Raw genomic sequence first — 15,015 nt, 5'->3', positions numbered from 1 at the left:
AACTGCTCAGAAGAGACCAAGGAGGGGGAATCCAGGGCAGCCACTTAACACTTCAGCCGTGTCCTGGGATGGACTATGGGCTTCCTCCCACCAATGCATGGAGACGGAAGGCAGGCAGACTCTAGGAGGGTGGTCACCACAGGCTGTACTCACTGTGTTTGCTGTTAGGGTATTGTTCTCCTTCAGGAGGACACTCTTGTCAACTGCTTGGACAGAGCACAAGGACCCTGGAGCAGCCTTGATGTCCAGACTGACTTTTGATCCTGGGACTTCCTCCTTGTGTGAGAAGTCCAGTGTCACCTGCAAAAGAAGATAGGGGGCTTAGTGGTGGAGAGTGGGACCCTGTGACTTTCAGATGTTTGGGCAGCAGAGGGAAATACAGAGAATAAGGTAGGGAAGGGGGCTGAGATGCTGAGACAGGCCCTCCTGGAAACCCACTGGGAAGGTTACAGGGTCTGCAGTGCGTACAGCTCAGCCAGAACTCCTCTACCACCACCCTCTGATCCAGAGCTACCACAGGGAGCTAAGCAGGCAGCCTTCTCTTCTGTGTTAGGGAGAACATGGAGGATAGTGTGTTCCCAAGTCAGTTATGGGGAAAGAGGGGAGAAAACAGAGTTCAAGGGGGCCTAGTTTACTCCTTGGAAAAGGCTTGCCATCAGTGTTGGGGAGGGCAGGACTAGGAATTCAGGGAAGAAGCAGGTTACCTGTTTTGTTTCCCAGCCAAAAATACTGGGCATCTGGTTTGGCATATATCCAGCTTACACCACTTGGCTGAGGATAAAACAGGACCAGGAACCACAGCAGGCCAGAGCACATCAATGATGCTCTCTCACTCCTTGTGTTTATACTCACCTTGTGTCTAAAGCACTTTTCTACTTGAAACTCTTCCACATCAGCCACCACCTCTCCATCCAAGAAGACTGCATACAGCAGAAGATTGATGTCAGGCAGGAAGTCATTGCCAATAGTCAGAGTCAATGAGAAGGAGCCCTGCAGGTCTGCACAAGGTAGCAGCAAGGAAGAGAGATAAAGCATTCAATTGAATCAGCTCTTTGGGCTAGGAAACACACAATACGAATCAAAAGAGTGAATTTAATTATTTCTACCTGCAGATAAGAACATCCCACACAGACACTGTCACAGATTAAGAATAAACCCAGGATACTGGCCAATTCTTTGTCTCAAGATTGGCAAAAATATTCCTCTTCCCTGCTGCACCTTAGATAAACGGGCAAGCTACACGAATTTTATATCTTCTCCAAAGGTACAAGCTAGCAGCAAAGTCATAAGGTTGGATATCAGATCAGTTAGACAAGGCAGGAGAAGGACAGTTGCCTAGAAGGACACTGAACTCATATGAGAGAAGATTGTGTTGGTCTAATGGACCACCACTAAGAACTCAGTTCAATAGCTCCCACCTATGGATAAGAATAACACCTGCAGAGATTGTCACTGGAGAGCAGTCACAGTTTTCTGGGGTGTGTTATGAGGCACTTCATGTGTTTCTACTCACTCTCATGCTGGGTAATTGGCACCTGCTTCTCTCCACTGAAAATGATCTTGCCTTTTGCTATCACCTGAAGAGCAAAGAGAAGAGCCATTCAAGAGCCTGAATTCTGACAGTATGAGGAGAGTGGGAAAAGAACAAGAGAAGAAAGAAGGATGTCTGACAGATGTCACAGAAGCTCCTCTGGTGGGACATGACCTAAAGAGCTCTGCAGCAGAGATGGTGATAGCATAGCTGGAAAGGGACTTGAGAGGTGTTGGTTAGGCAATGAGAAGACACAGCTGCTTGCCAAGCCAGAGGTATGTCTGAAGCTAAGAGCAGCTGCTCTTAAGCCACAGTGAACTCTGATCTTCACGTTACTAGGATATGGTACTTCTTGACCGTAAAAATGAGCCCAGTTCAGTAACCAAGATACTCATAACCTCTCAGCTAGGCTGTAGTCACACTCTTGCTTTGGACTCACTTTCTTGAAAGTAGACTTCATCAAAACATGATTATATACCTCTGGAGTTCATCAAGACCCTGTGCAATTTCAAGCCTTTTCCTCTAAATATGCAGGCCAGGGGAGGTCAGCTTCCCCAGAGATTGCTTTTTAGTTCACAGACAGGTTGCCCCAGACACAGATGGAAGTCTGGGGCATACCTGCTGGGCAGAAATCAGGCTAGCCCTCCACTGCCACCCACGTGAACATAATAGAAAGTAGGGTGAATGGCAGGCATCTACCAACCAAGCTTAGGTCAAGGCACTCCTAACAAAGCAAAGAAGCTGGGGGCTGGGAGCAGGTCCAGGAACTGGAAAACAGGAGGAGGTTTGGGCAGAACAGAACTCACAAACTGACTTATACTGGCCTGGGAGTAGTTTACCCTTTCCTGTATCTGTGTGCTGTGTGAAAAGGGTAAAATGCCAGTAAGCATAGTCTTGCCCTGAGATTCAGCTGTCTTCTGTGCTCACCAAGTAGTAGAAATCAATGTGGTCTGCTTCAGAGCTGAGTTTATTCTGGTCAAGGATATAATCCACTTGCACTTCCTGCTTTTGATCACAGGGCATCGCATCATTCCTGGCCTTGATCTCAAGGAAGCTGTTGCTCTCAGAGTAGAAAGGTTTCAGCCAGTGGAAGCTATCCTGGACTCCTGTGTGACTTTCAGAAGAATCTTGCTCATGATCTTTTCCAAGGTTGTAGGTACCCTTCAGAGCACAAAAACATGAGTTGGCAATCAGTATCAAGTGATACCAGGGAGCTTGTACACCTGCTGAAAACACTAAGTTATTACCTGAGCTCATGGCAGACCACACATCTGTATGCTTAAAATATCTTTTGTTTAAATGGCATTTTAAAGTCTCTTATGAGACTTTCTCTTATGAAGTTTTAGCAAAAATCTAAGTCTAGTAGATTTGCCCACAATCTCATTTTTCATCCTTTATCTTTCCATGGGGACGTACCCCACACCAGACTTTAACCCCAGCACAGCACCCCTGTTTTCAGTTTGTGTTTCTGGTCAGATGCCCTGAAGCACAACAGGCACCTAAACAGCTTTTTTATGGTTAAGCTCTTCTTTGCACATAATTTAGGGCTCTGTGGACAATAGCCGTGGGCCTAGGAACAAGAACTAGAGCCTGTCCCCAGGCTCCCTGAGGATAGAAATCTACCTCCTAGGTTACAGAACTTCTGATCACCAAATCCTGCCCAACCAAAATTAGGGAACCTCACCCTGGTTAAACTGGAGTCTTGGTGAAAAACATCTGGAACAATAGTTCCAGTCCCTGAGAAATGGATGGCAATAGATCGTACTGCTTGGGCATGAAGCTGACATCAGCTGCAGGAATGTGGGTGTACTGCCAGGCTAGTAACAACGAGCTCCAGGTGTAGGATCAGAAGTTGTGAGGAGAAGAAGCCAAGTGCTTCAAGGTCTGGTATTGAAAGGGAGATCAAGAGCAACTACTTGCCAAGCTGAGCCTGGGCAAGCTATGTGCTGCTGCAGGGCAAGGGAAGCCACTAGAAGTGGCGTTCAACAGAGACAGGTGTCAACTGCCATTTCTGCTGAGCCACCTCCAACACGTCCCAGAGTGGAGAAAGGGGAGATTTCCTCCAGGGAAGTGTTCAGACTAACAGGTGTTTTTGGTGCAGTCAAAGGAAGGTGAGGGGGGATACCAAAGATTAGTATCATGCTCCAGCTTAGGACAGCAGAGCATCTTTGGTGCCCATTTAGCTGAACTGTTGCAGCATCGCCTCCAGTTTCCCTGAGGAGATGGCACTGGAGAGTAATCAACGATGCTTCTACAGATATGGCCAAATGAGATCAGGAACCAGAGGACTGTGCTTGAAAACCTAAGATTTCTTCCACTTTCTGTCCCTTTCCTCAGTCTGCCTTCACTTTACCCTCCTTTTTCTGTGGCTGATGCTCACCTTCAGAGAAACCAGCGTGCTGTTCCAGTTGGTGGTATCCAGTGAGAAGTGGACTTCCCCATTCTCATCTGTGAGGAATGACAGGTGTGTCTCCTCCTCATTGATGTCAACTGTTAGGTAGACCGTTTCATTTCTGAGGGGAGAGTTTTCACTGTGGCAGAACATCTGCAGAGAAGGGGAGGAAGTTAATACTCCATTGTGCCACACTCCGAGGCACTGCCAGTGCTTAATATTAATTGTTTCTATCGTTGGGCTTCTTCAGCCCTTCTAGCTTTCAGACAGGTTGGAAGGATCCAAATAAAAGTGTGATAAATAGACAAAACCAACAATGTGCAGCTGTTCAGGACTAGAAATTAACAGTAGTGCAGCCAAATGAGACACCTATATCCGGGGGGGGGGTAGGAAAAGGTGATTTCCTCAGATCCTGAGCTTTTTCTTGGACAATGCTGCAGAATCCTTGGTGATCAGAAACAGTCTTGTCTCCCGCAACTTAACTCTTGTTGTTCCTTGCTCTCCTTCATACTGGGGTTAGTACTGGCCCAGGTGAAAGTGTTTCTAGCCCCAATGGGACAGCAGTCCTAGGAGCACCCAGGGGACTCGAGTCAGAAATGACTGCCAGTGAACTGATATATACAAGGCTTTAGTGATTTCTCCCAAGTTGACAGGCGCTTTTGGACAGCTGTCCAAAGGGAATGTTATTTCCTTGCCGACACTACCCCATCCCATATGCCTTTTATCACACAGATTAGTTTCAGGAGCTACTCCTGGGGAAGCCTCCAGAGACTGCAGCTGGCTCCAAAATTTCTGTCCAGGGAATATACTAGGTTAGGATGGGGAGAAGAAATTGCTTCTACAGGAGGCTTCACTCATAGTTGCTGGGTGCCAGCAGAGCAGCACTGACTTTCCTGGAGATTGTTGCTTTCTGCCTACAAAAGCATCATGAGACCTATGATGTATTCTCAGCAGAGAAGGGATCCCTGGGTGTTACCTTCCCTGTGTATGGTAGTCCACGTTTGTAGAATGAATGGAAGTTGATAAACTCTATAGACTTCATTCTCGTTGCAATAGGAATTTCAGCTATTTCCACAGTCTTTGCTCCTGGGTGGAGAGATGAGAAATCTGTTAAACCCTAGCAGTGCTCTTTCTTAGGGAAGTAGAAGACAAGAAGATGCTTTGACACTATCTACAACACCTACAGCCTCTAAATTTAGGAGAGAAAATACATTCTTCTAGGGTATGATTCCCTCAATCTTTCTGGGCCCTCTGCTACATGACATCATGCATTGTACCCTGTAGGTACTTATTTCTCTTTATTGAAGATTGAGAGAAACTAGATGACTGTTTAATTATAGACAACCACACTGTAGATGCCTAAAAGTGGCTTGAAGGACCCTACCCACAGTGTGACAGTTCAAACAATGGACACCTCCAGTTTCCAGAGCCAGGTGCACATTAACACTGATACTGAAAATCTACCTCCTTATAATCAATATTGTGTCAGACTAAAAGGGAGCAGAATGGGATTCGTAACAGCAGGAGTGTGCATAAGCAGCCCTGCCTGAGGCTTAGGAAAAGAGGACAAGAGACTGTGGGTAGGTACTACGTGTCAGGGTGGTGCACTACAATTAGCAAGGACTGTGAGGGTTTGTTGCAGACTTTTCCATGGCTAGCCAGGGCTTTGCAACTGGCTGAAGAACACCTCAGTGTCCAGGCAATCACTAAAATGTTATCTATGTGCTAGTGGAGATGAAGGGTGGAGAGGGTTAGGAAATCTGGTAATAATAGATGGCAGAGGTACTAGAATAGAGACTGTCATCATGCCAGAAAACTTGGGAACCCTCAAGGTACTTTTTCAAAAGCAATTCAACAGCTGCAGAAAGGTCAAAACCAAAAATTTCAAAGAAAGGATCAGAAGTTGGCTGCAAGGAAGGAAACACTTCACATACATATCCTTCAGTACCTGTTCCATCTTCCACCATTTTTCCTATCACAGTTATGTAGTAGTTGTAGGTTTCATTTAATTCCAGAGTCTCTGTCTTCACTGTAAAAGTAGTGCAGCCATTCTTGTTTGTCTGGAGAAAGAGAGATATGAACAGAGAGTAAGACCATGGTGTGGAGGAAGAGGAGCTGTTTCATACATGCTGGGCAATCCTAAAGAAGTATTTCCAAATACACATGGTAGAGATGGAAGCTCAAAAACCTATAACTGCAGAAACCCATCATGGATACCTTAGCCAGAGAAGAAAATCAACATGCTTGGATTAAACAGTCAACAAAAAAGTGGCAGAAAAAAGTGTTTCTGGCAAATCACATAAGGGTTTCTTATGTCACAGACACACTCAGGAGACTGGATTAAGCCCAGATGCTGCAGCTGAAGGAGCATGGGTGTCTTTACTTGAGCTAAAGATAACCTCCTTCCTGAAACTATATGGCCCTGAAGAATAAAGCCTGGCGCTATGGCTTTCCAGTCATGACCATCTCTGTGATGTGGCCATGTTAAACAAGGGCATCCAGCCAGTTAGAGATTGCAAGAGCTTTGCCAAGCATTAAGGCAGAATCTGCCAGAGAGGGGACGTGGACAAACTGTTTCTAGTCATGCCTTTTAAGTTCCCCAGAGAACCTTGCAGAGCCTCTTATGTGCTACATGAGAGGGAGCTGGCATTCAGTTGGTTTTGCACAGCTAAGACTGTACAGCATTCCAGCTGGAGATATTTTGCTACTGGGTGCATTTTAAAAGATGCAGAGATCCAGATGGATTTTTATATTCTGGCTTGTTGCTGGCTGCTCTACATTTAGAAATATTTTCTTGTGACTTTCAGGCTGAAAGAGCTGCATCTGAAAGCCATGGGAAAAAACAAGTGTGGAGCTTAACCACAAACATATAATGAACACAAATGTGCAGAAAGTGTAACCAGCACTGGACATAATCTCAGATAGGACACTAGCAAGCTTCAGATGATCCATTAACTGCATGGATACAGCAAGAAACAGGGTATTAAGCCGCATACCATCTGATGCTCTGATAGCCTGTTTATTGGTGGAAGAGGTCACAGGGCTGAATAGACCAGTGATCTGATTCCATACAATAGGATACAGACCCTTGGGAAAGGCCCCAGGCATCATTACTTACACAGAGCTTATACCTTCTCCTGAAACAGTCAGATATGGGCAGCTAGAGCAGTAATTCAAGCAATAACATTACAGGAAGAGGAATCAATGATCTGATCAGGTCTAGCAAGTGGGAAGACACCAGACTAAACAGATTCATAAAATCATAGAATGTCCTGAGTTGGAAGGGACCCACAAGGATCATCAAGTCCAACTCCTGTCCCTGCATAGGACAACCCCAAAATTCACATCATATGTCTGAGGGTGTTGTCCAAATGCTTCTTGAATATTGTCAGGCTTGGTGCCATGACTACCTCCCAGGGGAGCTTGTTCCAGTGCTCCACCACCCTTTGGGTGAATAACCTTTTCCTAATGTCCAACCTAAACCTCCGCTGGCAGATCTTCCTGCCGTTCCCTCTGGTCCTATCACTGGTCATCAGGGAGAAGAGATCAGCGACTGCCCCTCCTCCTTCCCTTGTGAGGAAGCTGTAGACCACGATGAGGTCTCCCCTCAGTCTCCTTTTCTGTAGGCTGAACAGACCAAGTGACTTCAGCTGCTCCTCGTACGGCTTCCCCTCTAAACCCTTCACCATCTTTGTGGCTCTCCTCTGGACACTCTGTAGTAGCTTCGTGTCCTTTTTGTACTGTGGCACCCAACACTGCACACAGTGCTCAAGATGAGGCCGCACCAGTGCAGAGTAGAGCAGGACAATCACCTCCCTCGACTGGCTAGCAATACAGTGCTTGATGCACCCCAGGACACGATTGACACAGTTGGCCCTCTTGGCCACCAGGGCACGCCGTTGGCTCATGTTCAACTTGCCGTCGACCAGAACCCCCAGATCTCTCTCCGAGGGGCTGCTCTCCAGCCTCTAGTTCCCGAATTGGTGCACATCAGATTGGTGCACATCAGAGGTGCACTGAGGCAGGTTAAGGGGACAGACATACATTTCCAGCAAGTTATACTTTCCACTCTCCTATTTGTTCACCTACCCTGTTGTTTTGCTTCAACATCTCAGTGGAACTTGATAAATCGTCTTCAAAATCCCGGGATAATGTGATAAAAGTAATATCTATTTTCCCTTGAACAGGCTTCCCATAGGTATACCTGTGTCAAAGGGGAGAAACATTCACCTGAAGACTGGCTGCTTCAGCAGAAATATTGACCCAGGCCACCCCCCACCCTCATCGGGGGGAAGTGGAGCCTGGAACAGCTTTGTACCTTGTTTGCTTAGGAACTTCAGCTCGTCCCTTAAAATTAGTTTGCATCCCTCTCCACCCACTATACCCAGCATCTTTAGTGTCCTTCAGCCTCACAGTAAATGACTAGGTGCGAGAAGAAGCCTGTTCCAGAGAGTGGTCTGGCTCTCCCAACCACAGGGTAATGCAGGAACATCATGCTGGAAGGCCACTTCTCGGCTATGGGCAATCTGGAGGTGATTGTGGAGCCAAAGGCCAGAGATCACAACGGTATCATGTACTCACTTGCCACAGACCTTCAGCTGAAATTCCTCATCTGCTGTAGTGATAAATGGAGGGTGATCAATCTTTATTTCAAATTTTTTCAGCACTGCATGGAAGGAAGATATGAATGGAGGAAAAAAAAGCAATACTGAGTATGGGCACTGACTGTAAGTTCTGTTATAGCTGCAGTCCAGATGGGGGGGAAAGGCAGTAATGTCCCCATCTATTCATCACTATGCTGCAATAGGTGTTACTCCCTTCAGCCACACCACCCTCTATTTGCTGCTGCGATTGCATATGGGACTGCTTTCTACAGTCATGCAGTCAAGCATAAACATTTTAAACGACACAGGGTTTTGTCCTTACCTACATCACTGCAACTGAATGGGACTAAGGCAGGATGCCACTTCCTATGATGCCAGCTGACTGGAGTGGACAGTAAACTTAGCTTAGAAGAGGGTGACAGTGAGCAGCAGAAAGTGCTTATCACAGGGCCCAGCTGCAGCTAGAACAAGGTGTCAGGCCACAGCCTCTCCCTTGTACCCTATACAGCTGCAGAACCTCCAGCCCAGCATGAGATGTGTGCACAGACCAATCTGTCCCTGTCCCCGGTCTGCTCTTCTCCCAGGGCAAAAGATTGGATGAACATGGCCACATCGTCCTGCTCTCTTCTCCAGCTACCCACACTGGTTTTCCCTCACCTCTGTTGTCCAAGTCTCACCATATTCATCAACACTGAAGGTTTTTTGAGCCATGTCTTGTTGCACTGAGATGGTATACCTCCCAAGGGGTGCTTCAGAGGCCAGGGGGAAGGACAGATCCACAATGCCATGTCTTGACTTTACATTCAGCCACTCAGCAATACGGTTATATTCAGGATCCTATTTGGGAAAGGACATGCAAAACCACCAAGTCATGCTGGGAGTATGGGTACCTGGCAGGTCCAGCCATACTCGGGCACAAGAAGGCACTACGAGGGCCCTACGAGAGAAGGAGAAGTATCTGTGCTGCATCTACTGAGCACTTAGCCTTGTGCTTTGTGCTCTGTGCTCTGTGCAGACAAGGTGTTGGGCAAATGTTCATTACTGCCCTGCCTCTAGCTCAGCATCATAGAGGTGCCAGTTTGAATGAAGAACCCAGGCTGACCAGATAGAAAAGACTTCAGCTGAACCTGAACCATAACCTTATGAGGTTACATTTGTGGCACAAGTCTGTCCAGGAGTGAAAGGGCACAGTAGAAGAGACAGACATCTGCCTTTGGTCAGTTCTTTGTCACTTACCTGCAGCCATATCTGGGAATACTGTAAAAACAAGAGAAACACAAGGTCAGTTTTGTACAAAGCAAAACAGCATCCATGTGAACCAGCATTAATAACACTGCCTGACGTGGACCCCTGACTGGAAAGTTCTGCCCCATCCAAATCCCACACTAGGTCTCCTCCTCCCTCTGTGCTAGCTTACACTCCAGTCTTTCTTCAAGGGATCAGTGGATGAATGGTTTCTCTTCAAAGATCATTTGTTCTTATGGTTTAACAGACATGAAGGGGAATGTCTCTTAAATGAGCCTCTCAATGTGCCTCATGCTGAAGCTCCTACTTCTAGAAAAGCACAAGGTGATACTCACCTCATTTTTAATGACCTTAAGGTCCTCATCAAGGTTCACAATTCGAAATTTCACTGGAGATATAAAGAAAAGGATAATAAAGCATTCTGGCTGCAACATGTCCTTGCATAAATCTGCTTCTTCTTTTCTGTGCTCCAGTATTCATGTCTCTCTGTTTACCTCAGAGGTATTCAGGTCTTTCCCCAAACAGCCTTCCCCAGCATCTCCCACCCCAGAGGACTTTGTCTGGGAGGTTTATATGCAGCTGCGGGCTGTAGAAACTCACTGCCTTTACGTGGGAAGATTACAATGATGTGTTAAATGGTGGGGTTGGTCTGTCTGCAGTCTGTTCATATTGTGAAGACTGTGGAGTAACTCTCTGTATTTATACAGCTTGGAACTGTCACTCTAGGCTTTACTTGAATGTAATCAACAGTCTTCAAAAAACAACAAGAGATTGTCCAGTGTCCTGGAGGGTCCTGGCTTTCCTTTTAGGTCTTACTAGAGATAGTTCACCAAGACGACACCCAGGAGCAGCAGGCTGGGCATTTGGTGCAGCACAGCTCAGAGGGGAACATCCTGACTCATACTGTTCCTGGAAACATCTTATAATAAAGATCTGCTTTCTTCCATCTCCAACAAGCTTAGCTTGCTGCACTTGATGAAATCTTCCCCCCAGATGTGGCTGCTACCTTGACCCTTCCCTCCCCATTTCCATATGCCACCTTCTTGCCTTACCTGTTTCCCCAGGTTTGTATAAGCCCTTGTCTGTCTCTACCAGAATTACATTCTTCTGGGGCTTGACCAGAACCTTCTTGCGACCCTCAAAGAGCACATTGTCCCCGCTGTGGATCAGGACATGCAGAAAAACCACCTCCTCTGGCTGTCAGTTGAAAAAACCAAACTGCCTGAGACTACAAGTAGCTTGAAGGAGAAACAGAGGCACCTGTCCTACCAAAATCTCCAACTTCCCTCTCCTCCCTTCCCTTCCTTGGATTTAGCTCTCTCCTTTCTGCTCTCTCCTTTCCCTGGTCATAGTCTTCTCCGTGCTCCCCAACTTCCTAATTCTCTTTTCTTTGCCTTTCTCCTTGTCATGTTTGCCTCTTTCCACATTTCTTTCTCCCTTTACTGTCTTTCCCACCCTGCATCTCCAACATTAACATGGCTCAGACACAGGAGAGGCTGAAGCCCTCTAGTTTGTAAGAGGAGAGACAGCCAAGAGAGGTGTCTTACGTGTGACGTGGAATCATCTCTTTTCCTGGGAATGAACTCTGGCACCTAGGTTGATTGATACAAGGAAATGGAAAAAAATTCGTCAGAGACTTTGCATCTTATCCCAGATGTGAGACATCATCTCACTGTTAAAAAATCTCCAAACTTCAGAGTCCAAATTCCACTGTATGACTGTCTCTAACCTGCTTGTCATTATAGGGAGAAGAAGCAGTCACTGCCTGTCTCTTGTTCATGAACCCAAGAGTGAACCAACTGACATGTCATTCTCTCCCTTTACATAAATGTGAGATTTTTATGAAACCAAGAAAAAACATAGGGAAGTCAGATCTGGAGCTGACCAAGATGGGAAATGTGATACTCATCAGGCAAAAACAGGACATCTCAGTATCAGAAAGACCGAGCTCACCAGGAGAAAGGTTCTTTTTGCTAACGGCAAACTTCCTTGGCTCTCCAGAGCCAGGACTCACTCTCTCCTAAGGTCTGGCACCAAACACTTGGTTAACCATTGTCTTGTTGATGCAAGAACCAGAAGTGACTACAGACCCTCCTTGAGCTCTGCTGAATCTGCAGGACAGTCAGGGCATAGGCACAGCAACTTAGTGTGGTGCTGAGAAAGACAGGGGCAGTTTGTAGAGCCTCAGCATCAGACACATCTCCATGGCTCTCCAGAAATGTAACTGAACGTCCTGTAGTCATGCCCCAGCCTCAGTGTGTCTAGTTAGGCTAACAAGAGCAGCAAAGTTGCAATGACAGGAACTCAAGCCACCCAAGAAATATCCGGACTGGCTAGGTAAAATTCAGTTCCTTGTGGCTTCAGCACCATCGCCACCCATCACAGCTAAATTAAAGCAAGCTCAATGTCTATACAGGCTGCAACTACACCTTGCAGTATAGACGCAGCTTTAGAGCAGAACAGTCCTCTCGGAGCTGGAGGGACAGGCTTCTGAGGAAGCAAGGATGAAAATATTGGATTCTCTATGCATTGACTTGCACTGTGTTATACAAGCGTTTTTAGGGACTAAACACCGAGTAAACTGAAAGTCAATGTTTTCCAACAGGCTTTAAGTAGAATGAAATGGTCTGATACAGATCAAAAGAACAGGTGTTTATCTACACAGAAAAGATTCCCTACTTTGCTAGGCTGCAGGACACTGCTGTTTTTTGCCTGACGCTGGTAGGGAAATACACTTAATCTGCTTGCAACCGATGGGAAGGCAAAGGACAGTGTGCCCAGAGAAGTGCTGGGCTCCTGTCTGAGAGCATCTACTGCCAAATCAGCACCCACAGCTACACTCACCTTGAAAGTGACACACCGAAAAGTGCCTGGCTTCTCCACATCCTGTTCCACCAGTGTGTGATTGTGGGTTGTCACCTCCAAGGTGACAGCCAGGTGGACAGCCTCAGTCAGGGAGCAGAGGTGAATGCAGAGCTTCTCCTCTTGGGAATGGTGAATGACAGCAGGGAACACCACCATATAGTGACTAGAAGAGAGCAGGAGATGTTCAAAAACAATTCAGAAGCTGAGGTGGACAGGCCAGAATCCATCTCAGCTGCTTTCATGAAGAGGTAGACCAGGGGTCAGAAATGTCTGGAGGCCTGCAGTGAAGGAACTATAGTGCAGCTCCCTTTCTATACCAGAAAGAAGCAACATGCCCAGTGTGGAACCAGAGGGCTCCTGGTATGTCTGTCACCATCTTGCCACCAGCCAGGACACAGCTGCCCAGTGTACGGTACTCCAATTGCAAGTACACAGAGCAAGGCTGTGTGAGGAATGAAGCTGAAGACTCAGTGACTGAGACAGAAGGCTTCAGTCCTCACACCAAATTTGACCCCCACCAGCACAGGATGAACAGAGTCAAAACTTCTGTAGTTTTGCAGTGTGTGCAGTGCAGTGCCTGCACAAGCAAACACCAGGGGCTTCACCTGCAGTGGTTCTTGACACCCAGCGCTCCAATGGGACTCAGTAGGAGCTGCTTCTGCTCAGCCTACCTGGGAACAAGGCCCCCACCATTCAGCTCTGTGATGCTAAACAGTGCAGCACCTCAGCACCACCCTTCAATGACAGTCCCTTCCACCAAGCACCCCAAAATCAAAAGGAGATATTCTCACGGTTCCAGGCTTGCTGCAGCTGCGACTGGGAATAGGGTCAGGGCTAAGAGGAGCACTGGTGCTCCCATTGCTTGGGCTGGGACAGACAGCTGACAAGATCCACACAGGAGGAGAGAACTGCCTGTATTGATGGGCTGGAGCAATCCTTAATACCCCCCCTCAGATGGTTCTAAGTCCAAAGAGTGGGGGAGTTTATATATGGAGAGAGTATCTCTTCCAGGCTAATGACGTGAGCTAATATTTACTCGCTTCCACCAACAGCAGAGTAAAGGCCAGACAGCACAGTTCTCCACCCACATCTGCATTCAGATGGTATTCCAGGCCATGGGGTGCCAGAGCATTGGGGGGAAGATGTGGGGGGGGGTGACGTCTAACCCAGGCTGAAGGGGACTTAAGAGAAATACTCATCTCAGCTGTGGCTGGTCTGGATCCTGGCTGTAGCATACGATAAGAGCCAAAGCTGCACACCAGCTGCTGTCCTCAGCTTATAAAAAGCATCCTCAATACTCTTTCTGTGTATCATTAGTGATCTTCCTCTCATCCAGTATTTAATAAGAGCTTGGTGTAAAAACCTTTCAATTCATCTCCATTCCCTGAATCACTACCTCTGTCCAGCCATGTCTGATCCTCCTGGGTACAGAACCTTCTCCAGGGCTGCTCCTGCTACCCACTGCCAACTCCCCTCGTAGCTCCACTGTAAGGTCTTTCCAAATAAAGCAAGACATTTTAAGCACCCACATATTTTAGCAAATCTCTACTTTATATACCCCCAAGCCAGATGTCCAGTTTCTGCCAGCTTCCTCCAGCCATGAGGTAGTTCTACACTGACACCACCACCCATCTCCTCCAGACTCTTCTCAGGCACTGCAACCTTGTATTTCCTTTTCCTGGGTGGCAGCAGTGAAGTGAACAGGGCTTAGATGTATTTGCCCTGTAGTTACAACCTCATTTGAAGGTGGATGTCTTCATCCTGCCCTGGCTCCAGCTGTGTTTTTGCAGAGCATAACCAAGGGTACACAATATAGAGTGAATTTGCCATCCACTCACTCTTTGCTCCCAGCTGAAGCAATCCCCTGGATTTACTTTGGCACAGTCTCTCTTAGTGCACAGTCCGATGTAACAGGAACACACTAGCCTTTAACCTAGCACTGACATTCAGATAATCCGCAGGTTTAAAGCACTGTATGTCACTGATCTGGGATCATATTTGATTCTCCGAAATCAACAGGGTTTTGAGTTCAAGCCTAAACTAGCAGGACAAAAAACAATCAGAGTTCTGTCTGGTTTCAGAAACACTCCCCACAGCTCTGCATCTCTGAATGGTCATCAAGTTGGCTGTCTCTGAAGTTAAATGGGAACAGATAGACAACAAAAAGATAATAACATGCTGAAGTTCTTCCCTCCTTCCAGAGAGGAGTGGGGGCACTGGCAGAGCTGTGCATGGAGCTCTGGGCTGGTATGGCTGGAGTCTGCCGGCCAGTAGGGAAATTTCAGTAAGAAGTAAATAATACATAAAAAAGAAGTTCTACAGAAGAAGAACACTGAAACAAACTCCACTGACATCAAAAAGAATGAATTTGCCTCAGG

The 15,015-nt window shown here is 46.9% G+C and overlaps 1 protein-coding gene across 1 annotated transcript in view; it reads right to left on the bottom strand.

Annotated features, from left to right (window-relative positions):
• Positions 1-13,496, bottom strand: part of LOC309588996 (alpha-2-macroglobulin-like protein 1) — a gene marked incomplete at both ends in the record, with an annotated part of 31,023 nt that extends 17,527 nt beyond the window's left edge. Inside the window, 15 exons of the mRNA XM_082308831.1 lie at positions 154-300; positions 853-998; positions 1,514-1,577; positions 2,459-2,692; positions 3,912-4,076; positions 4,900-5,009; positions 5,872-5,983; positions 8,013-8,127; positions 8,505-8,589; positions 9,205-9,364; positions 9,764-9,784; positions 10,108-10,160; positions 10,825-10,969; positions 12,617-12,800; positions 13,429-13,496. Coding sequence (XP_082164957.1) covers positions 154-300; positions 853-998; positions 1,514-1,577; positions 2,459-2,692; positions 3,912-4,076; positions 4,900-5,009; positions 5,872-5,983; positions 8,013-8,127; positions 8,505-8,589; positions 9,205-9,364; positions 9,764-9,784; positions 10,108-10,160; positions 10,825-10,969; positions 12,617-12,800; positions 13,429-13,496 — 1,809 coding nt within the window. The remainder of the gene's footprint in view (positions 1-153; positions 301-852; positions 999-1,513; positions 1,578-2,458; positions 2,693-3,911; positions 4,077-4,899; positions 5,010-5,871; positions 5,984-8,012; positions 8,128-8,504; positions 8,590-9,204; positions 9,365-9,763; positions 9,785-10,107; positions 10,161-10,824; positions 10,970-12,616; positions 12,801-13,428) is intronic.
• Between the last annotated feature and the right edge of the window lie 1,519 nt (positions 13,497-15,015).

This window comes from Platalea leucorodia, assembly GCF_965183815.1.
Source record: "Platalea leucorodia genome assembly, chromosome: 4".
Classification (NCBI taxonomy): Eukaryota; Metazoa; Chordata; class Aves; order Pelecaniformes; family Threskiornithidae; genus Platalea; species Platalea leucorodia.
The sequence above is the reverse complement of the archived record's forward strand: the minus strand, read 5'-3'. Positions and strand labels throughout refer to the sequence as shown.